Here is a 26,636-nt window from a genome sequence, read left to right on the forward strand (position 1 = left end):
GATCCCATGTTGGCTATTTAAGAAGTAATGAATTTAAATGGATGCATACCTAACATCACCTACTTTAGTAGCCACTAAGAAAGCATTGTAAAGTGAACTAAAGCTGCACAGTTAATATCAAAACTCTCACATGTCTTCTGGTTTAAGGATTTATCAATTTTTATGGATCATCAAGTCCTTAACCATAATCCGGGCTAATATACTCCAAACTATTGACTTAAACTTCAGAAGACCAAGTTTAATTTTAGGATGAGGAATTGTTAAAGGATTGGTTGCATCGGGCAAGTCTCACCTCAGTTAGATGCAAACAGAGTGCAATTGGTGACTCGGTCGAGTTGACTTGCTTGAGTCCTAGGTTGACCCAGTGGATCCACGAACTATGGTCCAAGTTGAATTTTCCTCCGTCTACAACCTTAATCCAAATATTCAACCGGCCTATGTTAATTGAGTCGAGTGGGTTGGGCTGAAGATCAACTATAGTCCATTTAGCTAGTGTTCTATGGCTCAATCCGAGTTGCAACCTAAGGGCCTTGAGGCTCAAAGCAACTTGGCCCAAAACATGCTGGGCCTTGTAAGCTCATCGTAGTCCATTCACAAACTCCAGTGCATAGTGGCAATGGACCAGATAGCCTACGTGACACGAGGAGATTAACCGGGCTTTGGGTCGAATTTGGACTTGCTTGCTTGGCCTGTGGGCCAGGCTTGGGCCTTCCATGCATAGCTTGATGATTTTTCATGTTGATCTTGAGCTAAAGTAATTTTAGTCGGATCCGACCCGACTTTACATGTACATGTGTTATATTTCACAAACATGTCATTTAAATATGATGTTAGGGTACTTATCCATCTTAAATGTAGACCATTTTTTTTCATTACTCAAAAATGTCTACTTCTTTGAACATATGTGGCCCACTTTATCAATGGATAAATTAAGAAGTTTTAAGTGGTAAATAAGGACTACGGCCGTGTTTGTTAACGCTGAATTTTTGCACTTAACGCGGAATGGGGAAAATTTCCGTGTTTAGTGATGTTTGTTAATGCGTTGTTAACGCGGAAGACGGAAAGCACTAAGTGGTTTTTCACTGAATTCTTTCTGTGATAGGAGTCTGGCTTAATGGTAAACGCGCTCCGTGAATTTTTATTAAACAAAAATTTTTTGCTTCCAAAAGTATCCCTTTCCAAGTTACTACGGAAAGTTTTTCTTTTCAATTGTTTGCGCAATACAAAATCAATTGAAACTTCTTTATGCCCCACCATGATTTATGTGTTTGATCCACACCGTTCATCAACTTTTTCAGATAATTTAACGTGTGATCCAATAAAAGAAACAGGTCCAATGATTAATTGGACCATAAGGTGGGGATTGAACGTCCACCGTTAAAAACTTCTTGAGAGCTGGAGAAGTTTCAGATCAAGCTGATATTTGTGTTTTCACTTCATCCATGTCTACATGACCTAATGAATAGGTTGGATGGTAAAAAATACATCACAGTGGCCCATGTAACTTTGATCTCTTTGAACTGTTTGGACGCAGATTGCGTACTGCCCCCACCCGTCCCTAGCTCCGAACGGGCAGTTCCGTGGGCGGGCCCACCGTGATGTATCTGTACAGCCAAACCCTCTATCCCTTTTCTCATATTATTTAAAAGCATCAAAACAAAAATGAGTCAAATCCAACGATCAAATGGACCACATCACAGATGACTCTTACATTTAATGCAACTGGTGCATTTTAATGCAACCAAGATTATTATTTGGTGTGGTCCACTTGAGCGTTGGATCTGCCTCATTTTTGTGTTCATGCCTTAAAATAATGTAAGAAAAGGGATTGACGGTTTGGATGTACATATACATCACGGTGGGCCCGCCCACAGAACTGCCCGTTCGGAGCCAGGTACGGGCGGGGGTAGTACACTAGTGCAAAAGCCTTTGCAGGAAGCTCCTGTGTAGGGAATCTGGATGGGGCCTACTGAGATGTTTTTGAGAAAGCCACACCATCCATCCGATTTTAGAGATCATTTTAGGATATGTAGCCAAAAATGAGGTATATTCAAAACTCGAATCAACCACACGAGAGGAAACAGTGGAGATTTAGTGACCACCGTTGAAACATTTATATGGCCATGAAGGTTTTCTCTCAGTCTAATTTTTGATATTTTCACTTCATCCCAGTGAAAATGACCTTATAAACGGCTTGGATGGAATATAAACATCAAGGTGGAGCCTAGGAAGGTTTCAGCGGTGGACATTCCTTTCCCACTGTTTCATCTCGTATGGCCCACTTGAGTCTTATATCCTCCTAATTTTTAGTCACATGTGCTAAAATGAGCTAGAAAAACGGATGGACGGGTTAGATTTCTCATAAACATCACGGTGGCCCCCACCATGCATTCCCAGCGCAGGAACTTCCTGCCAAAGACTTTCGCAGGAAATCCTCGTCCGTTGCGGGAACGGACTGCTACTCCGACTGCCACCGGCCAGTGGCTAATGATCGGTGCTCTGTGGGCCCTACCATGATGTATGTGTTTCATCCATGTCATCCATCTATTTTTTTAGATCATTTCATGGTATGGGACAAAAAATTAGATATATCAAAATCTCAAGTGGGCCACATTACAGGAAACAGTGTTGAATAGTGTCGACCATTAAAAACCTTTTGGGGACCATAAAAGTTTTGGATCAAGCTGATCTTTGTTTTTCCCCTTCATCTGGGCCTGTATGACCTAATTAAAAGATTGGATGTCAAATAAACAGTACAGTGGGCCTTAGGAGGATTTTAATGATGCATATCCAATCATTATTGTTTTCCTATGGTGTGGTTCACCTGAGATTTATATCCCTTAATTTTTGGAAAGAAGCAATAGAATGATATGTAAAAATGGATGAACAGAATGGATGAAACACATACATCATGGAGGTGCTAACAGAGCACCGCCCAGGGAGTAGCCAATCCGTCTGGAGTCAGGGGGATGCGGATTTCCTGCTAAAGGCTTTGGCGGGGAGTTCGTCCGCTGGAAACTTAGGTGGGGCCTACCGTGATGTTTGTGAGAAATCCATCCCGTCCATCCATTTTTTGAGATCATTTTAGGTGTTGAGAGAAAAATTGAGAAGTATCCAAGACTCAAATGGGCCGCGATAAAGGAAAATGTGTACAAGAAAATTCCTACCGTTGAAACGTTCCTGGCATAGACAGTGATGTTTATATGCCATCTATACCGTTTATAATGTCATTCATACTGGGATGAAATGAAAACAAAAATATTATCCTGATTCAAAGCTTCCGTGGCAACACAAATATTTCAACTGTTGACGTTCAATACTCACATTTTTGTCCCACTTGAGTATCAGATACGGTTCATTTTTGTTCTTATGTCCTAAAATAAACTCACAAAACGGATAAATGGAGTGGATTTCTCACAAACATCACGTTAGGTCTTACCTAAGTTTCCCGGCGCAGGAACTTCATGTGAAAGCCTTCCGCGATGAATCCTGGTCCGAGCCACGGACGGGATTGGGAAGCGGATTGGCTGGTGTATTGACGTAAGTAAGTTCTATGGGTCCCATCATGATGTATTTGTTATATCTAAACCGTCCATCCATTTTGCGAGCTAGTCATAAGACTTGAGCTGAAAAATAAGACATATATAAAGATAAACTAGACCACACTGGAAAAAGCAGTAGGGGATTAAACGTGTACCGTTGAAACCCTTTTGGGGTCATAGAAGTTTCGGATCAATATGAAATTTGTTTTTCCTATTGATCCAAATATTTTTGACCTTATGAATACATTAGATGGAAATAAACGTTATAGTGGGCCCTGCGAGTTTTTTAACGGTGAAAATCATTATCCCACTGTTATTTTTGGTGTGGTCCATTTGAGTTTTGGTTATGATTCATTTTTTGGACAATGCTCTAAAATAATCTTGAAAGATTTATGAACGGTGCGAATATAATAAATACATTATTATAGGGCCCATGTAACTTTGATCTCCTTTGAAACCTTCATACAAGGCAGACCTCGAGGAGCGTCTTCGCACCACCAGCCTGGTGGGTGATGGTCAGTGCTGTGAGGCCCCATAATGTATCTGTTTCATTCATTCAATTCATTCATTTTTTACATAACATTTTAATTTTTTATTAAGTATTTTATAGTTTATTTGAATTAAATAGAATAATTTTATTTTCATTTAATAAAAAATAATTTCTTTATAATGTAAAATATTTTTAAACAAGAGATAAGGGCAAATGTGTCAAATCAACATATTTCAGACAATTTATATATTTGTTAACAAACAGGTTGTTTCAAATTTAGTTCTTAATTTTCAGACTTCGACAATAATTACCAAACAAATTTTTTGACTTCAGATTTCAAATTTATCCTTTAGATTTCAAATTCAGCTATAGATTTCAGATTCAGGCTTTAGACTACAGATTTAACAAATGGGGCCTTCATCAATTTTCAGGATGGGGCCTTCATCAATTTTCAGGATGGAAAGGCTTGAACCCTGAGTCTTAAGTGTCAGCCCCGGCTGGGGCCAAACTCGGCTCAGCCCATCACCATTCCTAGTGACCCACCTCGTTCTTGGCAATCTCTCAGCCTAGAAATTTCTTAGAGCCATACAGATTGAGCTTGATTTTTTTTCTTTTTTCTTTTTTTCTTTTTCTCGTGAAATTAAATGAAATTTTTTGCTGAAATTTAAATATTAAAAAGTATTTAAAATAAATTACTGAATAATATTATAAACTTAAAAGATGTAAATATAAACTGAATTATTTTAATTTTCAATATATATAGTTTTTGTTAAAATTGTGATATTATGTCTTAAAATCGTGAAAATTTAAGAACTACCGACCTCTTGAAAGTCCATTCAATATTGTTGTCATAATATCGTTGAATCGAATTTCCGAGAAAATATCGAGAGATTTTCAAAATCTCAGTGATATTTATTACAATGGCTAAGGTGTTGTCTCGGTCAGAAGTGGCAACTTTTGTTGTTTTTGCCTTCTGTCAAAATCTACAATATCTGGACTTTTCCATAGGCCTGATTTGAATTTTGATTCTTTCTAGCTAGCACGTAATTGACCCCCCAAGCCTTCGGTTCAAAGGCATGGCAGATGGGCCCCACTCGATCCCACGTAATAGTAACATTAAAATGGAGCGGATGGGTCCAAGATCATAGCCATTCATCAGGTGGGCCCGCTGTCTATGGATGGAAATTTGGTTTATACATGTACATATGGAACTTATAGACACGTTGACCAGCCTGGGACATGTGCAGGCCGAGTATATACACTGGCCATGGTTTGCTAATCAATGGAATCATGCACGTTTTGAATGGGACCCGAGTCCTTTACAGCTCCTCCTGTTGAACAGCAGGTACACTACTCGAGCTTGGTGGGGCCCACTGTATTGTGTGTGAACCCAAGGGGGCGCACCCAATGGATGGACGGAGCGGATGTCACACAAGCAACATTGGTGGGCTCTTGAAAGCTCGGATGTCCACACGCGCTGCATGTGTACAAGTGCATTACCTAGGATTCTGGTCCTCACACCCGTGGGGCCCACCGTGTTGTGTTGTGACATCTGCTCTGTTCGCCAGGTCCACCTCTCAATGTTAGCCCCTTGGGTCAGAGATAAGCCCAATCAGAAATTCAGGTGTACTACACCAAAGGAACAATGGGGGAGGGTATCCCAACCGTAGGTTTGTGTGTTGTAATGGACGGTCAAAAACGTATCGCCTAGGCCCAACTTTGGTATCATTAATAATCGGGTTGAGCTACGGTTGATATGGAGCCAGGTCGAATCTGCCCTATTGTGGCCCCACAGGCCACGTGCTAACCTGGCCGAGGGAGTGTGGCTTCAGTGGATCGATCCCTGACTGTGGGGCCCACCTTGATCTATCTGGGTTACGTCCATTCGGTCCATCCTTTTTGAAATCTCATTTTAGGGCATGATCCGAAAGGGAGGAAGATCTAACTCTCAGGTGGACCGCAGTAAAGGAAACAACGGTGATTGAATACACATAATTAAAAACTTCTTAGGGGCCACTGGAATGTTTTTTTGTCACCCAACCTGTTGATAAAGTCAAAATACCTGCATGAAGGGACCATACAAATATCAGCTTGATCCAAAACTTTTGTGGCCCAAATAAGTTTATAATGGTCAAACAGCATTGTTTCCTGTGGTGTGGTCGACCTTATATTTGGATCTGCTTCATTTTTAGGACCATGCCCTAAGCTTAGCTGTAACAACGCAAGGGCGGCAAGGATTTAAGGCACATACATCAAGATGGACCCACAGTTAGGGATCCACCCAGCCGCGCCCCCTGGCATATGCGTAGCACATCCGACCCATCGCATTGGATGGGACACCAAGATGATTGAGTAAAAACTTCAGGTGTTCAGTCATCAGGTAAGACACACGTGCAAGACAAGATTCGTACATGACCACACGTAACATCTGATGGTACAACATCATGATGTTTTGGGTAGAGGATCAATAGTGTGTCCCTTGATATAGAGTGGGTCCCGGACACTTTCATCACTAAGAAGGACCAGAGAATGCTTGATCGGAGGCAAAGGGACCGTCAAAACCTTAAAATAGGCATATTTTGTAAATCAAAATGTGGTACTCCACGTACTATGGATGATTTTGGATAAGAAAAGCTACTTTAGCTAAGGGCTTATAAAATAAGGTGAAAAACATAGTTAAGCCAAATTAGACACTTACGCTGAAAATCATGAAATCTAATAGTAATCATGACAGTAATTTACTATTTGTAGTAAGTCAGGTGTGTGAATCTGAAACTTCTTTGTGAGTTTGATATCACTATGTAAAAGAATAAATTCATTTTTAGCATCATTTAGTTTATTTTTAAATTTATTAGAATTTATTTTTATTTACAAATTCGAGCAATTTCACGGAAGAGTGAATCTCACAAAAGAGTTAGAGAAGCCCCATAGATTTGAAGTAATTATCTCCTTGGGAAGATGCCGGCCTCATTACGTCCTTCCCTGCGTCACATTTGGTATACTGTTGGAATGTCTTACGTTTCCTGCGTGTGGGCCAAGACACACCTCATCAGTTCAGTCACAGAAGTCGTATCTGAAAACATTCCTTAGACCAATGGCAACCACTCATTTCATTTAAAATCTTTTCGTAGGTCACTAAAATACAGAAACCTACAAAAATATATCTCGACATTTTGTTCAAAGTCCACATTTTGAAGTTTTTCATCTTCTGTTATATAGTCCACCACCATTTAAAAATCACCCGTGATGCGTGGACTGTACACGTGGCATGCAGATACTAAAATTATAATTATCCAACTTAGTGGTCCACATTGTGGATGGAACATTGCCCAAAAATCACACTGACCCACGGCTATAAATGTCAGAATTTGGACTTGGGAACATTTTGTTTCTAACCGTCCATTCAATACCTACCTAATATGCATCGTCCACAGTGGGCTTTATGATCTGTATGGTGTGGATGGATGTACATATTTGTCAGGCATATGTGAATGATTCACCACCATATGGAAAAAGGCCACCAAACCTACCTCAACCTATAAATGAAGTCATTTGATCTAAGGATTTGGATGATAACTGTTTTGTTGGCTTCTGGAGCTCCAGATGAAGCACCAAACCAATCTCTTCTTCTCTTTCTTCTACATCATTTGTGCTTTGAGCCTATGCCATAGATCAGCTGTCGCCCAAAACAACGATCCCAGAAATGCAACAGTGCCGGTCCATGTCGGCGTAGTTCTTGATTTGGAATCATGGGTCGGAAAGATGAGTATGAGCTGTATTTCCATGGCAACCTCCGATTTCTACGCCTCCCATAGTAATTACACCACAAGGCTTGTTCTCCATACCAGAGACTCAAAGAATGATACCGTTGCAGCTGCGTCCGCAGGTACGCTATTTAACTAATTAGTAGAAGGGAAGTTTGTTAGAGTTGGGATGTGTTTGGATTTACCAGTGAATTGAATTGCAAATGCTTAATATAATCAACCGGAAATAACAATATATATAGTGATGTTTTGTAGTGTTTAAAGTAAGGAATTAGTGATGATGATTTTTCTCCTTGTCGCTCCACCGGTCGAGTGCCCTGCTCGACCAGTCGTGGGTGGCGCTCGACTCAAAGTCTAGCAACCAATTAAATTAATTCTTTCGTGCTGCTCGACCAGTCGAGAGTTTGCTCAACCGGTCGAGGCTCCGCTCGACCAGTCGATTACTCTATTCGACCAGTCGAGGTTACGCAGATTCATATTCGGATTTTGTGCAGACTGCGGAATTTTAAAGTGGTTTTCACCATGGTGCGGAAGGGAGTTGCCTAAACTATAAATAGAGGTTCCTAGGGATTTTTTAGGTAATGTAAGAGAGTTTCCTAAAGCTTTGTAGGGGTTTGTTAAAGAGTTTAAGACTATTAAAGGTGTGTGTGAGAGATGGAGAAAGAGAGAGAGAAAACTTGTGGATTGGAGGTTATGCTCATAGAGGTGATCTATTGTGCACTCGACATCTCAGCGCTTCTACGTCCTCGTAATCGGTGAGATGTCTTCGTTTTTCTTTATTCTCTTATTGTTTATCTACTCCTGCGTAAGTAAAGAAAGTTTGATCCAAGCGGTATGTACTTGTGATCAGTTGTAATGTTCTACTTCATAGTGGATTGTTAATTTGGACAAAGTCCCGTGATTTTTACCTATTTAAGAGTTTTCCACGTAAAAATCTCGTGTCGTGTGATTTGTACTTTGATTTATTTCATTGCTTTATTATCCTATAATTCTGATATTTTTAGGAGGCTAGATCCTAAGGTTTTGTGCAAGGCCCCCAACAATTAATCCAATATGGATTATGCTGACTGTCAAGTCCACTTTGAAAGCTTCTCTTCATTTTCTATTTTCTGACTAGGCAGTATGATAGGTGAGGCCCGATTTTTTGTGAGGAGCTCACCCAAAAGCTTAGGTTGTACATCTAATGTTCTCATTAAGATTTAGCCGCATGGGCCTCCTTTTGAAAAAATAAAATAAAATAAATAAAATTGAAAGCTAAGGGCCTGTTTGGGTTTCACTTAAAAAATGAGATGGCTCATTTTAGTTATAATTATTTATCGGAGATCAGTTAGATGATAAGTTAACATCCACATCATAGAGCTTAGGTTGAGGGAGCTTTGGCTGTACTGCTCTAGTTGTAGTAATGGGAATACACCTTGAGTTTCTTTTCAAATAGCTTCTCAAGCCGCGGGAGACAGGGGATGAGAACCTCCCTCCCAGAGCGTAGTAGGGGAGGTCCCGTCATAGGGCTTCTTCACAACGATGGAATAGGGTGATCGGAAATCGGGGGTGGGATCGTAGTACCCATCCGAGAATCAACCAACGTGTCAGGAAAGAGGCGGACAACGTCAGGGCATCCCCAAGATTCCAGAAATCGCTCGGTTTCACAGTTTTCATCGGCAATCTCCCTTTTGACTGTTCCTGTGAAGACATTGGAATCATTTTTGGGAGGTATGGGAGGGTGAAGGAAGTTCACATACCTACATTCCCCGGATCTTTTAGGGCCTGTTTGGATGCCTATAAGTTGAGTAAGTGGGAAGTGACTTACAGGGAAGTCACTTACAGGTGGTGTTTGGGGGAGAAAAATCACTTGTAAGTAACTTACAACCTATAAGTCACTTACAGGCAAATCTACCAAAAAATTGCAGGGGGATGGGGGTGGGAAGTCACTTCCCTGTAAGTCACTTACAGGCTCAACGGTCAGATTTTAAAAAAGAGGGGAAGAGGGAGAAACGCACCAACCCACTAAATCTCTCTCCATCTCTGCAATCTCTCGATGCAGTTACTGCCTTTCGTCTCTTCTCCTCTTAAAACGGTAGGGTTTCATCTGCCCTTTTTTTCTCCTTTGAAAACGGGAGTGTTTTGACGTTACTCTATAAAGCACGTTGGCATCCAAACAATCACTTATACGCACCTGTGTATTTTTTCACACGTGTCATGGGCCTCTACTCCGAACAGACCATGTGATGCAGAATCCCATGAAACCGTCAGGGACTGTGGCCTGTGGTTGGCGATCCTGTAGATCGTTTATCTGGTTGGTCTTACTGTGGGCTGTGGTTGGTGATCCTTTGATGTACTCGCAGTGTTGGTGAATCTCTTAGATTGCACAGTTAGAATGCAAGTAATTTAACGATCTACATCAGTGTTGGTGAATCTCTTAGATCCTGAGCATCAAACTCCTCATTAGAGAATGAGAAAAACTTTGATGATAGAGTGGGATTGATGATGCGCTGGCCCTTGGAAATTACATCAGATTGCATAGTTGGAATGCAAGTAATTTAATTATTAGATTTCATATTAATGTTTTTAAGTTTATTCTCAGTGCTTAAATTGAGTTATTACTTCATATTGTAGATTTTTTGAATTCGTGGGCCTACTTTTATAGCCCACTTGATGCTTGGTTTAACTTAATAATTATCTCAAATATTCATCTTGATGGGCTTAACAAAATAACATATTTGATCCCATGTTTTTTTTATATGATTATAACATTTTATAACGATTCCTCAATCTAAGCTATGCTTGACGTGAATATACAGCTTTCTACTTACAGGTAAGTTATTTTTTCTGTTTGAATAACCTGTAAGTGACTTACAACTTACATCCAAATGGATTACCTGTAAGTAACTTTCACCTGTAGTTCACTTACAACTTAAAAGAACTTACCGGCATCCAAACAGGCCCTTAAACTGAGAGGGTTTGTGTTCGTGCGCATCCTCTATGAAGACGAAGCCAGAGCAGCCATTGGAGTGTTGGATGGTAAGCAGATTGATGGGAGAGTGGTCTCCGTTTAGGCAGTGATCTCCAAACCGGGTCAACAGAGGAAATCTAATCATAACCATCAACAAAACCCTGAACCGATCCCCCTGAAGCCTAAATTATACAGTGAAATCCTCAAGAGAAAACCCCCACCCTTACATCCGAAACCTACAGTCGCTGAGACTTATTCCGTCACAGCGGACCTAGCCTCGGTCGATCATAGGAGACGATGTTTGGAGACGAGTTTGTGGTTTCACGAGCCAACCACAAACTCCCATCATCCACCTCCTCTGGGCCCTCAGGAACTCCATATTTATAACATCGGCTGTGGATATTGTCAGGATGTCCCCGCATGCTTTTCTACTACAGTTCAAATCCAGAGAGGAGCTCAGCGATTTTTCCACTGACTTAGCCCTTCACTCAGCCATGGGTCTGGACAGGTTTGAACCGTGGCATCCAAATTCGGTGATTGGTCACGACGGTTCCTGGATTAGATTGTATGGAATCCCAGCCCACGCCTGGTTCGAATTGGTGATCGTTGATATCGGACAGCACTTTGGGAAGGTGGTTCAGGTAGACTCGATGGCAGGATATGGCCTCTTCCAGGTCTTTGCAAGAGTGAAGATTATCTTGAAGCCAGGGAGGGATTTATCCAAAGTCATTGAACTTAAGGCGGGTCAGGACGCCTACCTGGTATTTGCAGCGATTGAGGATGCTGGAGGTGAGCTCCGGAGCTTCTCCCACACTCACCCAACCCCAAAGGTACCGCCAGATAAAAATCAGAATACAAGGGATTGGGTTGTATCTACCTTCTTCCAAAACAAGGGAGAGCAACTAGGGTGTCCCCTATCTGCTCGACATAATGCCCCTCAAAGCTCAAGTGTAAAAGGCTCCACGGCAAGTCTAGTCAACAGATCCCTGAGCGATGTGAGCCCCCAGGACTCTTTCATCCCAGCAAAGCCAGCCTCAGCAGAACCGCTAGCCATTGCCTTCCCTTCCAGGGAAGTTGCACTCCTCAGGGGCCTTGATCAACAGCAACAAAACACTCCAGCTTTGCAGACAGAGGATATCCAAAGCACCTGCTCCCCAAGCCTTCACCCAGCTCCCACAGCCTCCATCCATCCAGAGCAGGTCTCCTTCCCAGCTCTCAATCAGCACCAAACAGTGAATGCTGATCAAGCCGTTAGTGATATCAGATTCCGGGTGCATCCTCTCATGCGGGAAGACAATATTACTACTGCCGGTAATAAGCCTGACTGCCTAATCCCCTACCATAGGAGAATGCATTCCCAATCAGAGGGAGCCAAGCCGAGAAATCCTACAATCATTTGCCAACCATCAGGAGACATCTCTCCTACTCAGGTGATATCGATAGCTAGAATTGAAGCTCCCTCTCCAGACATGGGCCAAATTCATATAGACCTATCGCTATTCTTCCAAGCTTGCCCAAATCAAAGCCCGGACCGTCTACAACAAGATAGCCTTATCCAACCCAACAAGGCTAAGCAAGTGTAAGGCATTTCAATGGTATCTGTGAGAGAAAGGCCAGCAGTGGACTTGTCGGATAAACAGCCAGCTTCAGAAGATGATAGGGGACACACAATTGGAGAAGCAGACAGTGCAGCCAGAGTTTACCTGAGCAGCTTCATCAAGTCTTGGTGAGGCAAAAAGAGGAGTAAGAGCAACAGGGCCATCAACTCGGGTAGCGCTTCTGATGGATAGTATCCTTCTTTGGAATGTGAGGGGAATTGGGAATTCTCCCTCAGTCAGACATAAAAAGACTCATCTCCATCTACAAACCAGGGATAGTGATCGTCATAGAACCCATGATTGCAGACGCTATGAGAGTGAAAACAGGGTTGGCCCACCATGAGGATTATCTTATGTAAAAATCAGCCCCATCTACTCATAAAGCAGACCATACTAGTATTTTGTCATATATCAGTGGCTATAAATTATTTTCTATGGTGTGGCCCACCAATGAAAGAATGGGGTTTATTTTTGTACAAGGAGATCCTCATGGCGTGGCCAATCTGTTGGATGGGGTGGATGCTAGTTGGAAGTGTCTGGTTGGGTGTACGGTGACTTACTATCTAAAGGTTAGGTGTGAGAATTTCTCATACATAATTCCGACTAATTAAGAGAAATTCTCCGGTGTTCTCATAACAATATAAGTTGTATTTCTCCTAGTTGCATCAGTTGTACTGAATTTGATGGATCTGAATTTTCTATTAAGTCTAGAATACATTCCATGGGGCTATGATGTGAAAAATCGCACTGACTCAGGTGATCCAATCTATCCTTGAACATATGTTTCTAGCCATCTACATTCTAAGCCATGGATGGGATGGTTACAATTGCCTAAGGAAAGTGATTTTTTAGAATCATAGCATTCCATGATGGGTCCTAACAAATAGATGGATCAAATTGGTATTTTTGTGTGAATGAGCTTGATAGTCCATATTAAGGTTATTGATCAAATGCTTATACTCATGAGATCAGTGTAGTGTTTGCATGGTAACCCAAGGAATGTGTGCTGGACCTAATGAAAAGTCTGGATCAGTGGATTGAGCAGTCTAAGTGTGCCAATGCAACTAGGTTCACTATAACTTAGAATACTCTAAGAGCACTGAAGCATTTCTCAAAATGAGATAAAGTCATTTTTAAGTGACATCCAAACAGGCCCTAAGGTAATTGCTATTTGGGGCCTAGGCTTTCACGAATGCGGAGCCAGGTTTAGCTTAGCTACATGGCCCACACCCAAGTCCTTGCGAAGGAAGCTACTGTACATCTGGCTTATGTCCACTTTATTAATAAACTAATAATTCCCAAGTCAATTGGATAGTACATCCTAACACCACTTTAAGCTATATAAACTGGACAACCTGATCCATAGTTCAAGTGGTAGACTGAGTGAAAGATACCTCGTTTCAACACTGAGGTCTTGGTATCGATCCCTAGTGGGGGTGGCTAACAGTGAAGTGTCAACTGTCAGTGGGGTGTACTAACAAGCTGACAAAAAAAAAAGCTATATAAATTGGAGTTCCCGAAATCCATGACCATTTAAGTGTCTTAGGATAAATAAATAAATAGATAAAAATCCAGATTTTACTGAATTGGGTTTATGAGTGTCAATTCAAAAGATGTATGCATGAATAAAATAGATTGTGGCCATTAGGACGATAAAAAATCACTGATAGGATGATCTTAACCATTCAAATTGTTTATTAAATGTGGGTGGTGCCACCATAGCAGTTTAAGAAATTATTTTATTGGCCACACATCAGATTACAGACCACTAACTTGTTTTTTTCTTCCATCATGTAGCACTTGACTTGCTAAAAAATGTAGGAGTGCAAGCAATCATCGGACCCCTGAGGTCCGCCCAAGCCGACTTCATGGTTGATCTTGGAAGCAAGGCTCGTGTGCCCATCCTTTCATTCTCTGCTGTCAGCTCTTCTCTCTCTCCCATCCGAACTCCATATTTCATCCGGACTGTGCAGAATGACTCCTCACAAGTAAAAGTGATTGCAGCCATCATTCGGTCCTTCGGATGGAGGTCGGCCGTCCTTATCTATGAAGACACTGATTATGGAAATGGACTCGTTCCGTATCTTGTCGACGCCTTCCAAGAGATTGACACACGGATCACTTATAGGAGTGTGATTCCTCTTTCAGCTCCCGACAATCAAATAGCTGGAGAGCTTTACAAGCTGATGACCATGCAAACGAGAGTATTCATTGTCCACATGACGTCTTCCCTTGCGTCCCACTTCTTTTTGAAGGTGAATGAGATTGGGATGATGAGCGAAGGTTACGTATGGATTATAACAGATGTTTTAACAAATCTTCTTGATTCCTTGGATTCTTCGGTCATTGAATCAATGCAAGGTGTTTTGGGTGTAAAACAATATGTAGCTAAAACAAAAGACATCAGTGATTTCATGGTTAGATGGAAAAAGGATTTTAGCCAGATGAATCCCAACATTGATAGAGCAGCTCTTAGTATTTTCGGCATTCGGGCATATGATACAGTTTGGGCACTGGCAATTGCTGCGGAGAGAGTTGGGGCGGAGAAATCCCACTTCCAAAAGCCAGAAATTGGTGAAAATTCAACTGAACTAGAGAATCTGGTAGTCTCTCAAACAGGTCCAAAACTTCTTGACACCATCAAAAAGATGAAATTCAAAGGACTGGGCTGTGAATTCCATCTAGTCGATGGGGAGTTACCATCCTTAGCCTTCCAGATAGTTAATGTGATTGGAAAAGGAGAGAGGAAGGTCGGGTTTTGGACTCCAGACCATGGGATTTCTCGAGTCTTGAACATGAATCTTGAGAAGAAGATATATTCAACTAGCATGGTGGATTTTGGTCCGATCATCTGGCCAGGAGATACATCCATGAAGCCGAAGGGATGGGTGATCCCGACAAGTGGGAAGAAGCTGAGAATTGGTGTTCCTATGAAAGAAAGGTTCACCGAATTCTTGAAAGTGGAGAAAGATCCTCTCACAAATACAACCACTGTTAGCGGATACTGCATCGACGTATTCGAATCAGTAATGGAAGCACTTCCATATGCTGTCCCTTATGAGTTCATTCCCTACCAAACAGCTGATGGACGAAGGGCTGGGAGCTATACCGATCTTATTTACCAAGTACATCTTCAGGTTAGGCTTTTTTTTTTTTTTTTTTTTTCCAGCTTGGTCATACAAGGAATTAATACATTTTTCTGCAAAATTTTTTTGATCGTTAAGCTTTGAAAAAAGTACCCGTTTGGAAATCGAATCTGTAAGCAAAATAAATTCCTGCTTTTGTGACCCCGGAAAAGCTTAGAAATTGTTTCCAATTGAAAACCAATTTTGGCTTATGTGCCGTCTTTTGATTCCTGCATAGAGGCTGTCTTGAAAACTCAATAGAAATTGGATTCATTCCCAATTGTTATCCCCGGGGCCCAATTTTTACTTTGATCCAAAACTTTGGTGGGCTATGAAAAATGAAAACTGTTTCCTCCCTTGATTTGCAATTTTCTTTGCTATGGCCCACCAGAGTTTTATATCAGGGTGAAAATTTGTCCCTTGGGGTTTCATGAAATTTCGTGTCACATGGACCGTTTGGATTAGACGCCCATGACACGTGTGAAAAGGTGCACGCGTGCGCAGGTGAGCATGACTCTATATATAAAGGCTATCTGTGTGGTAGAATTCCCTTCTATTCTTTCGCAGTACTCAAGCTGGATTTGAAAGTACCAAAACATGATGAGAAAAAAATAAAAATTCAAACATCTCTTTCTTGAAAACAAAACCTTTTGTCCCTTTTAAATTCCTATAAGCCAAACAACAGGCCCTCGGGCTTGTTTGGATACATGGATTCCATGTTAAAATATTTTTTTTAAAAATTTATTAAGCATATAATAATAATTTTAAATTGGTATTAAAATTATGTATTGCAATTATAGGCTTTTCATTAGAATATGTGGAATTATGGTATTCCTCTCACAAGACATAATAGTTTCTTATGCCAAAGAATCCAAATTAACAATAGATAAGTGTAATGATTCTTTCTAAAATTCATCTTTTTCATTACTATCAAAACATATAGAAAGTGCCATATCCAAGAAAAATCATTTTCCTTTTTACATTGGTATCCAAACATGCCCTTAAGGTTTACTTCTACCAGGTAGTAAGTAACTAAACTTGTTAATTATAATCAATTGGTTGATTATAATCAACCTATGTCATAGACTATTAGATAGCTTTTGATTGCAATCAACCCATATAGTAGTGTTGATGCTAAGAACTGGTCGTCCTCGCTGGACTGTCCTGTACTTGCAAAACCAAATAACAATGGGGACCTTGGTTGTGACAGGGGACCCTCCGATGCCAAAATTAGATTAGGCACTCTGGGTTTAGTTGGACTAGAGTTTTTGTGCATACCTTTCACCTTAAGTGAGGTTCTTATTTATAGTTGTTTAGTGCTAGTTACGTGGATGGTAACTTCTCTATTTGGTAAGTGTATATCATAGAAGGGATCTCCTTCCAGACACGTCACCCTTATCTTTCTAAGATCTTCGACGAGGATCCTAGAGAGATCTAATCTTAATAATAGCATCTCCAAGTGGTCGGCCTCCGAGGGGCTCGAGGTCGATGACCGAGTCCCACCTCACAGGCGAGGTGGTTGAGGTCCGTGGTCGGTCTTGGATGATCGAGGTTGACCTCAAGGTCGAGCTGGTTGAGGTCCTGCGAACCAAGTAGAATCATTGATTGTGGTCGACATCCACCTTCGAGGTCGAGTCAGTACCCAACCGTTCGTTGGTCGCGATAGTAGAGTGTTAGTTGGAGCCGCAGTCACACCTTGCGGTTTGTCCTCGGGCTGGTTGTGGGAGTAGTGCTCGGCAGTAGAGGCCAAGATGATCTCCTCTTCCATGCTTTGTGTTCTCTCTCATGTTGGTTAACCTAGTCAATTCATTTTTACCCATAACAGTAGCCCCCTACTTCCGAGCACTCTTTGGGAGTCTGGAAAGTAAGTTGGTATGGACTAAGGCTTGAATGCAAGAGCTCGTGCCAAAGTTGTTAGCAGATTAGGAACACTTGTCATTATGATGGACAGGGAAAAGGTGGCAAGTGTGGGAATCGAGTTCGATCCCCTAATGATCGCGATGGGTTGTACAAGGAGACGTGCGCTGGAATAGATTGACCCGACGACCAAGAATAAAATTGAGGGATCATAGGAAACCCTAGAGAAGGGCGGAGTATCGACCAGGCTTCAGTTGCCGACCAATAACTTTGAAGGTCAGCCTTGTTAGCTGTAACGCCCCGTGTTTTCAGGACCTGAATATATGACCCGTTTTCTGAAAACCCGAGTGTTAACCTTAAAGGATGGTCAAATTCGAGTACACATTATTTTTTTTTCTTTCATCAGAGTAAGCAGATGAGCGTAGAGTGGACAAATCAACATAAAGGAAAATTTCATTTACATTTGGAATATACAAGAAGCTGCCCATAATGACTTATACAAACCAATGCCCCCATTCTTACAATTACAAAATGAAATAATATTACATGTGAAATAAAGTAAATTACAACACTCTTGGGATGTGAAACCCTGTAGCAACTCTGTGAATAGCATCGGCTTGCTCTACACCTGCATCAACTGTTACGGTTTGATAACGTCAATGGCTATCGCAGTGAGGAGCACCCTCTAAGATTGCACACTCATAATTCATAATCCAATATAGCTCGCAAGTCATGAAAATGGATATATTAAACAGGACAATTCATAATCATGATCATTCACTCAAAATCAAGCCAGTTGACAAAATCTCATCATAAGCAAACATGATCGCAATCGCAATATAAGGATATACGTTCAGGTAATCAAATAATCAACCATACGACTTTCTATTACACCCGAAAATCACATTGTACGTGAACTCCGCAAGATGGCTAGAAAATTGATAAGCGAACTTCAACTCTACCCAGAAATCATGGTGCAAGTGAAATCTATAAGGTGTATAGAAAATCAACCTTTAAACTTCTACTTCACTCGGGAATCATATCGTATGTGAACTCCGCAAGATGGCTAGAAAATCGATAAGCGAATTTCAGCTCTGCCCGGAAATCATGGTACGACTGAACTCCACAAATGAAGAGACAATCAACATACAAACGTCTACTTCACCCGGAAATCATATCGTACGTGAACACCGCAAGATGGCTAGGAAATCGCTACTGAACACCCGCTTCACCCGGAAATCATGGTACGACTGAACACTGCAAGATGAAGAGACAAGCAACATACAAACTCTAGACCACCCGGAAATCATATCGTATGTGAACTCCGCAAGATGGCTAGGAAATCGCTAAGCGAACACCCGCTCCACCTAGAAATCATGGTACGATTGAACACCGCAAGATGGCTAGAAAACCAACGTCTAAACTCTAGACCACCCGGAAATCGTATCGCATGTGAACACCGCAAGATGGCTAGGAAATCGCCAAGCGAACACCCGCTCTACTCGGAAATCACAATACGACTGAACACCGCAAAATGGCTAGGAAACAATAAGATATACGAATATAACCATCAAGCCACATAAGGGCACCAATGACCCATCAAAGCCACGAAGGGTAAATAGACGATCCAAGCCACGTAGGGCAAACATGAACCACAAGATGGAGTCTACAACAAGTCTCATTTTATCCATTAAATGATCACAAGTAGCAACGGCTAATCAACTAGCAGGTTATACAAATGGAAATAGCATGTGAGCATCGAATCATTTATACTTGCTAAATTTAAAGAGACATGTCCATTATATGAATCAATTCCACAGCAGATTAACATATTCATATAATAAGGTAAGTAACTCAATAAGAGAGATCAGTGTACCATCCATATCTAGATTGATGAATTTAAGTGGGAAGCTCGAAAGGTGAGTCCTCACCTTACATGTCGAGTCGCCCATTAGTGTCGCTAGGGAACGCAGGTGTCATTAGAACCAAATCCTACCATACATTGTAAAATCGTATGGTCGGATACAAGTTTTATACATTATTTAGGGTTAAGGTCTTAACCCAAGGGTTGGATTACCTAGGTTTTAGGGTCTTATCTTAAAGTTTACTTCGATGCTTAGATTCTAGGATTTGAATACTAAATTATTATTAATATTGTTAATATTATTATTATTGTACAATGGATCGAATTAATATTTATAACAGGGGTATTAGTCCATCAATACTAGTAATGATGGTTCACAAGTTCATATTTAAGTACACCGACATTATTTAATATCTCTATAATGACAAAAAATCTCTTAAATAATGTAAGTAATAATAATAGAATCTCTACTAACGATAATATAGTAAGGGCTAGCACTACTGGTTATCTTAACAAGTATTTTACTAATCCCAGGAAGAAAAATGATAAATGCTTCTCAACGCTAATAGTCATGCCTATCAATAATAATAGACGCTATGATCTACCATGAATTATGACATCCCACAATTAGGCCCAGACTTTAACTTACTATTTACGTTTTAAGTATAGATCCAGGGTTTAGATGAATTCGGTCTAGGATAAGTTATAGGATTTAATATGCCAATCGATGTACGATTATTCACAATACTAATAATATTAATAATCGCAAAACCGTCATTGATACTAGCGATCATTATTAGCTATCATGACAACTTTAATCCTTATGATGATATTAAGATATACTAATAATGGTAACATTGAGAGTAGTAGATGAAATACTACTATTTATTAATTGCAACTTTGTTTATGATAACTAATTTAGCATAGGTTATCCATCATTGGTTAATCATATCTAAGGTTAGCAATCTTAATAATAAGAATGTATCAATTATATTAATACGACGAGACATGTCTAGTCTAGAAAGAAAATATTGACTCATTGAGTTGACTCAGTTGAGTTGGAAGGGTTACCTTATGACGATGCCTAGCACTAGGATCGAGACTGTGAGCCCTAACATCGTTGATCTGCTGACTGAGTATGGTCCCAGAATAGCACAAGATTCGGGTTAGCCCCGACGCAGTGAGTTGACTCGGCAATGCCCTAGCTCCCCTACTTCCACTTCTTTCTCTCTTCTTCTTTCACTCAGGGGTGAGCCAGACTGAGTCTGAACTCAGCCCATCCGTGCTTAGCTCAACCTAGGGCTTGGCCCACTTGATGCAACACGTCAACTCGCTGAGTCAACTCAAGAGTGACTAAACAGCCACAATGCACACACCCCTCCACCTTCTAAGCTTCTTCTTTGCTAGCACAGCCAGGCCAGCGAGGTTTTTGGGCTAGACCAGACCTAACCCGACCCAGCTGGACTCTCAGCCAGCTTGGACAGTCGGGAGGTGGTGCGGCACGGTGGTGCGGTGCAACAGCCGCACCACCATCTTCTTGATTCTTCCTCCTTCCTTTCTCTTTCTTGCTTCTCATCTCTGCGAGAACACCATGGCACGAATCGGCCCTACCCGAACCGTGACTTAGTGCAGTTCCAAATGAGGAAGACGACCGGGCAACAATGTTGGATCTTGAATGAAGGCTTCCTTCTTCATTCTGCCTTCGTGGGCTGATTTAGATTGGTCCCTGGAAGCTTCAGGAACAGAAGGGTGAAGCTCCAAACTGTAATCTTAGTTCCTCATGCGAAGCAGTTAAGAAAAAAGGACAATGATGACGGATTTTCTACGGATGTGTTTGTTGCTAGGGAAAGAAATTTTGATCGAGAAAAAGATAACTCGTGATCGAAATCCAAATCAAAAGATAAAGACAAGATAAAGTGTTAGAACTGTGGGATGATGAGACATATGAATAAAGACTGTCATTATCATAAGACTTAGAAGGGAGAGAAATAAGACAATATACCAAAAGAGGCTAACACAATAGAATCCAGCGAGGAAGTTGATGGCGGTGATGTTCTGACTGTATACAAATCTGGGTATCTCACCGACGAGTGGAATTTGGATACGGGGGCCTTACATTACATGACTTTTTAGCAGATTGGTTTAACAGTTATAACAAATTTAAAAAAATGGCCAAAATAAATGCGTAAATAGAAAAAAATATTAAAAAATATATAAATAAGCACCCCAAATCTGTAAAATGACATTAACATGTTCTACTATGATTAACACATCAAATGGCATGATTAAAACAGCAAAAAAACCATTAAAAATTGATTTTTCGAATTTTAGAAAAAGGGGCCAAAATTCATGCGTAAATAGAAAAAAATATTAATCATTATTAGCTATCATGACAACTTTAATCCTTATGATGATATTAAGATATACTAATAATGGTAACATTGAGAGTAGTAGATGAAATACTACTATTTATTAATTGCAACTACTATTTATTAATTGCAACTTGGTTTATGATAACTAATTTTAGCATAGGTTATCCATCATTGGTTAATCATATCTAAGGTTAACAATCTTAATAATAAGAATGTATCAATTATATTAATACGACGAGACATGTCTAGTCTAGAAAGAAAATATTGACTCATTGAGTTGACTCAGTTGAGTTGGAAGGGTTACCTTATGACGATGCCTAGCACTAGGATCGAGACTGTGAGCCCCAACATCGTTGATCTGCTGACTGAGTATGGTCCCAGAATAGCACAAGATTCGGGTCAGCCCCGACGCAGTGAATTGACTCGGCAACGCCCTAGCTCCCCTACTTCTTGCCTCTCTCTCTCTCTCTCTCTTTCTATCTTCTCTCTCTTCTTCTTTCACTCAGGGGCGAGCCAGACTGAGTCTGAACTCAGCCCATCCGTGCTTAGCTCAACCCAGGGCTTGGCCCACTTGATGCAACACGTCAACTCGCTGAGTCAACTCAGGAGTGACTAAACAGCCACAATGCATACACCCCTCCACCTTCTAAGCTTCTTCTTTGCTAGCACAGCCAGGCCAGCGAGGTTTTTGGGCTAGACCAGACCTAACCCGACCCAGCTGGACTCTCAGCCAGCTTGGACAGTCGGGAGGTGGTGCGGCACGGTGGTGCGGTGCAACAGCCGCACCACCATCTTCTTGATTCTTCCTCCTTCCTTTCTCTTTCCTGCTTCTCATCTCTGCGAGAACACCATGGCACGAATCGGCCCTACCCGAACCGTGACTTAGTGCAGTTCCAAATGAGGAAGACGACCGGGCAACAATGTTGGATCTTGAATGAAGGCTTCCTTCTTCATTCTGCCTTCGTGGGCTGATTTAGATTGGTCCCTGGAAGCTTCAGGAACAGAAGGGTGAAGCTCCAGCGTCATTTGACTGGTGGGTTCGGATGGAGGGAGAAAACGCCCATTTTCGGGCCACCACAAGAAACGGGCGGGGATCCTGCTACTACTGCCCGATTTCTCGCCCTCTTTAATGTTGCCCTGGCTTTTTTAGGCCGTCGGATCATCAACAAGTGGTCCGGATTCTCCCTGGCCGAAACTGTCTCCAATTATGGTGGGCAAATCCGAAACTGTTTGTGGTTTTCTTTGCTGAGGTGGAAACCAGGTTCGGACAATTGAGATGCCCTCAAACGGACGTCTGAGATGTAGAATCCCTCCTCTCATGCAGATTGCTGAGCCGGAAGGAAACAGCTTCCATTCATGGAATTTTTGTGTTTTTGGGGCTTGTTTGCACCCAGAATCGTGTGCGTGCACACGTGCTGAAGCACTTGAAACTTGGGGTTTTGGTCAGGGCTGAAGGACACACGATGGACGGTTTGGATTGTCCAGCTGAACAGTGTAGGTGGATCGTTGATCACAAACACGGACGTACGTCCGTCCGCTGTTTTCAAACGGAAAGAGAGAGGGAAATCTCTCTGTTTATGGAAAATTTCGGTCAACCCGCCTTGACCAGTTTTCTTTGGGTTGGTGCATAGCGGATGCACATACCTACTGTGCACGCACGCTTGAGGTGGGGTCCACCATGATGTTTGTGATAAATCCACTCCGCCCATTCTACTTTGGAGGCCCCAAGCAGCGTCCTTGATCGAATATCAAGCAGATCTAATGCCTAAGTGGGGCCCACAACTTGATTTGGGTCCCGTTTATGGATTTTCTGTTGATCTGTTGGTCGGATCAATTCGAAATTGAATGTCAACGGTTAAAAGAGTTCAGGAGTCCATTTAAGGCTTTCATCATGTATTATTAACCAATATTAATATTAATATGGATTTACTTGTAATTAAAATAATTAAAAACTCATATATATAAATATAATTTCTAATATTAACATGCTACTATATACATGCTATTAGTCACATATTTATTAATATAAAATTCCTAATATACAATATCATATTACACATGTATGGATTGAAAATTGTACAATATCTCTTTTAAAATCACATTGTTAAATAATATACCATCTCATTAAGATGTCTAATAATTTTGTATACATGTTTAATACTACGTTAACATTTATAATTCAATTATATATTGTAAAATTATTATCCACTATGTTTGGTTAATATAGTATTATTTTCATAATATTTTATATACCTGAAATACATGCGTATCACTCTATTACAATGCATTTTCATACATTATTTATTTGATAAATAAATTATCAAAATACATCCATAATCTTTTGATCCATGTTTGTGTAAAATTTATAATATAATAAATAGATAAGATAATATACTTAGTATATTTCATTTAACTACTGTGTGGTTTGATATGTGGATAGGGATCACCTTTGACGATCAGATTTAAACTAGGATGCACGTGAATATTCACTAAGCTAGGTTTGCATCCTACTAAGTCAGTTTATATAGTAACACTTGAGTGCAGGAAAGTACGAGGTGTTACATTAGCCGATCTTAAAAGATAACCTCGACCTCAGGTAACAACCTCGGCCTCGAGGGACGACCTCGACCGTCAGCTTCGAGGACCGGCCTCGACCATAGACCTCAATCTCAGAAGTCGACATCGGATACCGACCTCGACCTCAGGTACCAACCTCGACCTCTGTAATAGAAAGAAGAATCCTCTCTGTATATGGATGGGATTACCTCCTGAGATCTCTATCGAAAATCCCGCTGATCAAAGTAAAGTTGGAGATATTCTTGGAATTAGAGTCTTGACTCCAATATGGGCCCCTCAAATCAACTCAAATACGCAGATTGCCTAAAAAGCTTATAAATACATCCCTGCCATGGGTAAAGGTACACATGAATACACCAATTCTACTACACCTACTGTGAGTCCATACACTTGACTTAAGCATCAGAGGGTCTTTGGCCTTAATCGGCACCCCTAGTGTATTCTCTTGTACCTCCATTAATTGCAGGTATTTAGCAGCTCATAGGAGGTGAGGCGCGATCAATCAAATTTCAGCATCAACAAGTAGTATGTTACATTTCACACGTGAGAGTTTTGTACTCTCATTCCCGGTCCATAGCCAAATAAAGGAGGAGAATTACATCTAATTGTTAGTCAGTATCAAACTTATACCTTAACTTTCATCATGAATTTCATAAAATATGACATTCCAAACATAAAATGGTGGAATAGGATTCATGTAGCCAACTCCAATTATTTGATATAAGGCTTAAATGATCATATGATGCTCATTTAAGTTTTTCTTTTCCAAAACAAAGTAGAATTTCTAAAATTTTTGGGAAGATACTCTTGTGGACATCAAATTTATCTTTCTTTCCAATATAATGCACAAGCCTCATTCTTTATGGTTTTTGAAATTTTCGCTTGTTGGGTATACATACGTACATATTGGGTAGTCTCCAAGACTACCATAACTTTGTTTTTTAAATATTATAAATAAAAAGAGAGGGGGATAGATTAAACCCTAACCCTAATTTACTCTCAAGTATCATGGTATTAGAGCCACCACAACTCTCTCCTCTCTCTCTCTCTCTCTCTCTCTCTCTCTCTCATGCCTCTGTGGTAGAATCACAAGAGCTTCAACATGAGGGCATGGTTTCGAGTACCCGTTGTGATGAAATTCCATTGTGGTGTGAGTGCATGGGTGTGAGTGTATAAAAAAAAGTTTCTTTCCACCCGCCTGCTGCCCATCTGAACTTATTGATGGAGTTCCGGCTCTTATCTCACGCCACTATGATGTAATCCAGCCCCACATCAAACTCGAATCAACCCTAAGTATTAGAAATTCGGATCTAATACCACCGCTAATCCATACGCTTTGTGGGAGCACATTCAACGAAGATAGAACAATTAAATAAACAAAATAACCAAAACAATCAAGCAAGAAAGCACAGAACACACAAATTTTACGTGAAAAATCCTTACGGGAAAGAAACCACGGGACAAAGCGACAAGTATCCACGATAATCAAAACCTTAGAGTTTACACCACTCACCTTCTTCGCTTACACAAGCACCCAATCTCCCCTTGTGATGCGTAACCCTAGGAAAACCCTAACCCTTGAGAAAATCCCTTCCCAAGCCCTTATAAGTGTCTATAAGTTTCTCACCTCACAAAACCCTTTCCCTTAGAGAGAAAACACTCGTCTATATTAAGCCCTAATCGCAATCGAACTTAAATATCCTAACTTATGCAAAATTGCGTAACCTGTCAGTTGGACTGAATGAGAACGAAAGAAATGGACTCACACATATCGATCGAATCGAAAACGTGCAGATATTCACAACATGAAAACTGTGAACCACCTGCTAATTTGGTTGGACTGATTGGATTTCAGTTGAACCGATAATAGCCTACTCTACACTCCAAGGTATCTTGCACAACAATCTCCATATTAACTTGTATTCTACCAAGTCATCCTAAAGATCTCTCGTGTAACCTCCACCTTGAGCGTAGATCGCTCCCTGCATTCTCTACCTATAACACAGCTCCATCCACACCCTTATGCAAGGGTGCCCAATCTAATCAATGGATGAAGAGATTGATCAAGCCCAAGTAATGCTTGAACTTCTCTATGGTCACCAACTTCGTCAACATGTTTGCAACATTCTTGTCTGTATGAATCTTCTGAAATAGAATCTTTCCTATAAGCAATGAATTCTTGTATCTTGTGGAATCTCACGTTAATGTGCTTAGTTCTCGCGTAAGACACTTGATTCACCATTAGATGGATAACACTATAACTATCACCATTAGATGGAACCTCTTTAGCACATTTTTGCACATATTCCCTTTGATACAACCAGAACTTCCTAGACTCTCTTTCTCTATGAATCTCCATACCTAGGATCTTCGTCCCACCACATGGATCCTTCATGTCAAACTCCTTGCTTCACAGAGACTTAAGCAAGAATATCTCCTTGTACTCCGCAACAATCAGCATATCATCAACGTAAAACATCAATAGAATATAGTACTG

At 40.8% G+C, this 26,636-nt stretch overlaps 2 protein-coding genes across 2 annotated transcripts in view; both read left to right on the forward strand.

Moving 5' to 3' along the window:
• The first annotated feature begins 7,585 nt into the window (after positions 1-7,585).
• The window catches only part of LOC131256816 (glutamate receptor 2.8-like), a 29,965-nt gene continuing 10,914 nt past the window's right edge, over positions 7,586-26,636 (forward strand). The window contains exons 1-2 of the mRNA XM_058257856.1: positions 7,586-7,918; positions 14,142-15,481. Coding sequence (XP_058113839.1) covers positions 7,636-7,918; positions 14,142-15,481 — 1,623 coding nt within the window. The 5' untranslated portion in view covers positions 7,586-7,635. The remainder of the gene's footprint in view (positions 7,919-14,141; positions 15,482-26,636) is intronic.
• The window catches only part of LOC131256819 (uncharacterized), a 93,348-nt gene continuing 77,457 nt past the window's right edge, over positions 10,746-26,636 (forward strand). The window contains exon 1 of the mRNA XM_058257859.1: positions 10,746-12,895. Coding sequence (XP_058113842.1) covers positions 11,157-12,329 — 1,173 coding nt within the window. The 5' untranslated portion in view covers positions 10,746-11,156 and the 3' untranslated portion in view covers positions 12,330-12,895. The remainder of the gene's footprint in view (positions 12,896-26,636) is intronic.

The sequence above is a fragment of the Magnolia sinica genome, chromosome 9, assembly GCF_029962835.1.
Source record: "Magnolia sinica isolate HGM2019 chromosome 9, MsV1, whole genome shotgun sequence".
NCBI lineage: Eukaryota > Viridiplantae > Streptophyta > Magnoliopsida > Magnoliales > Magnoliaceae > Magnolia > Magnolia sinica.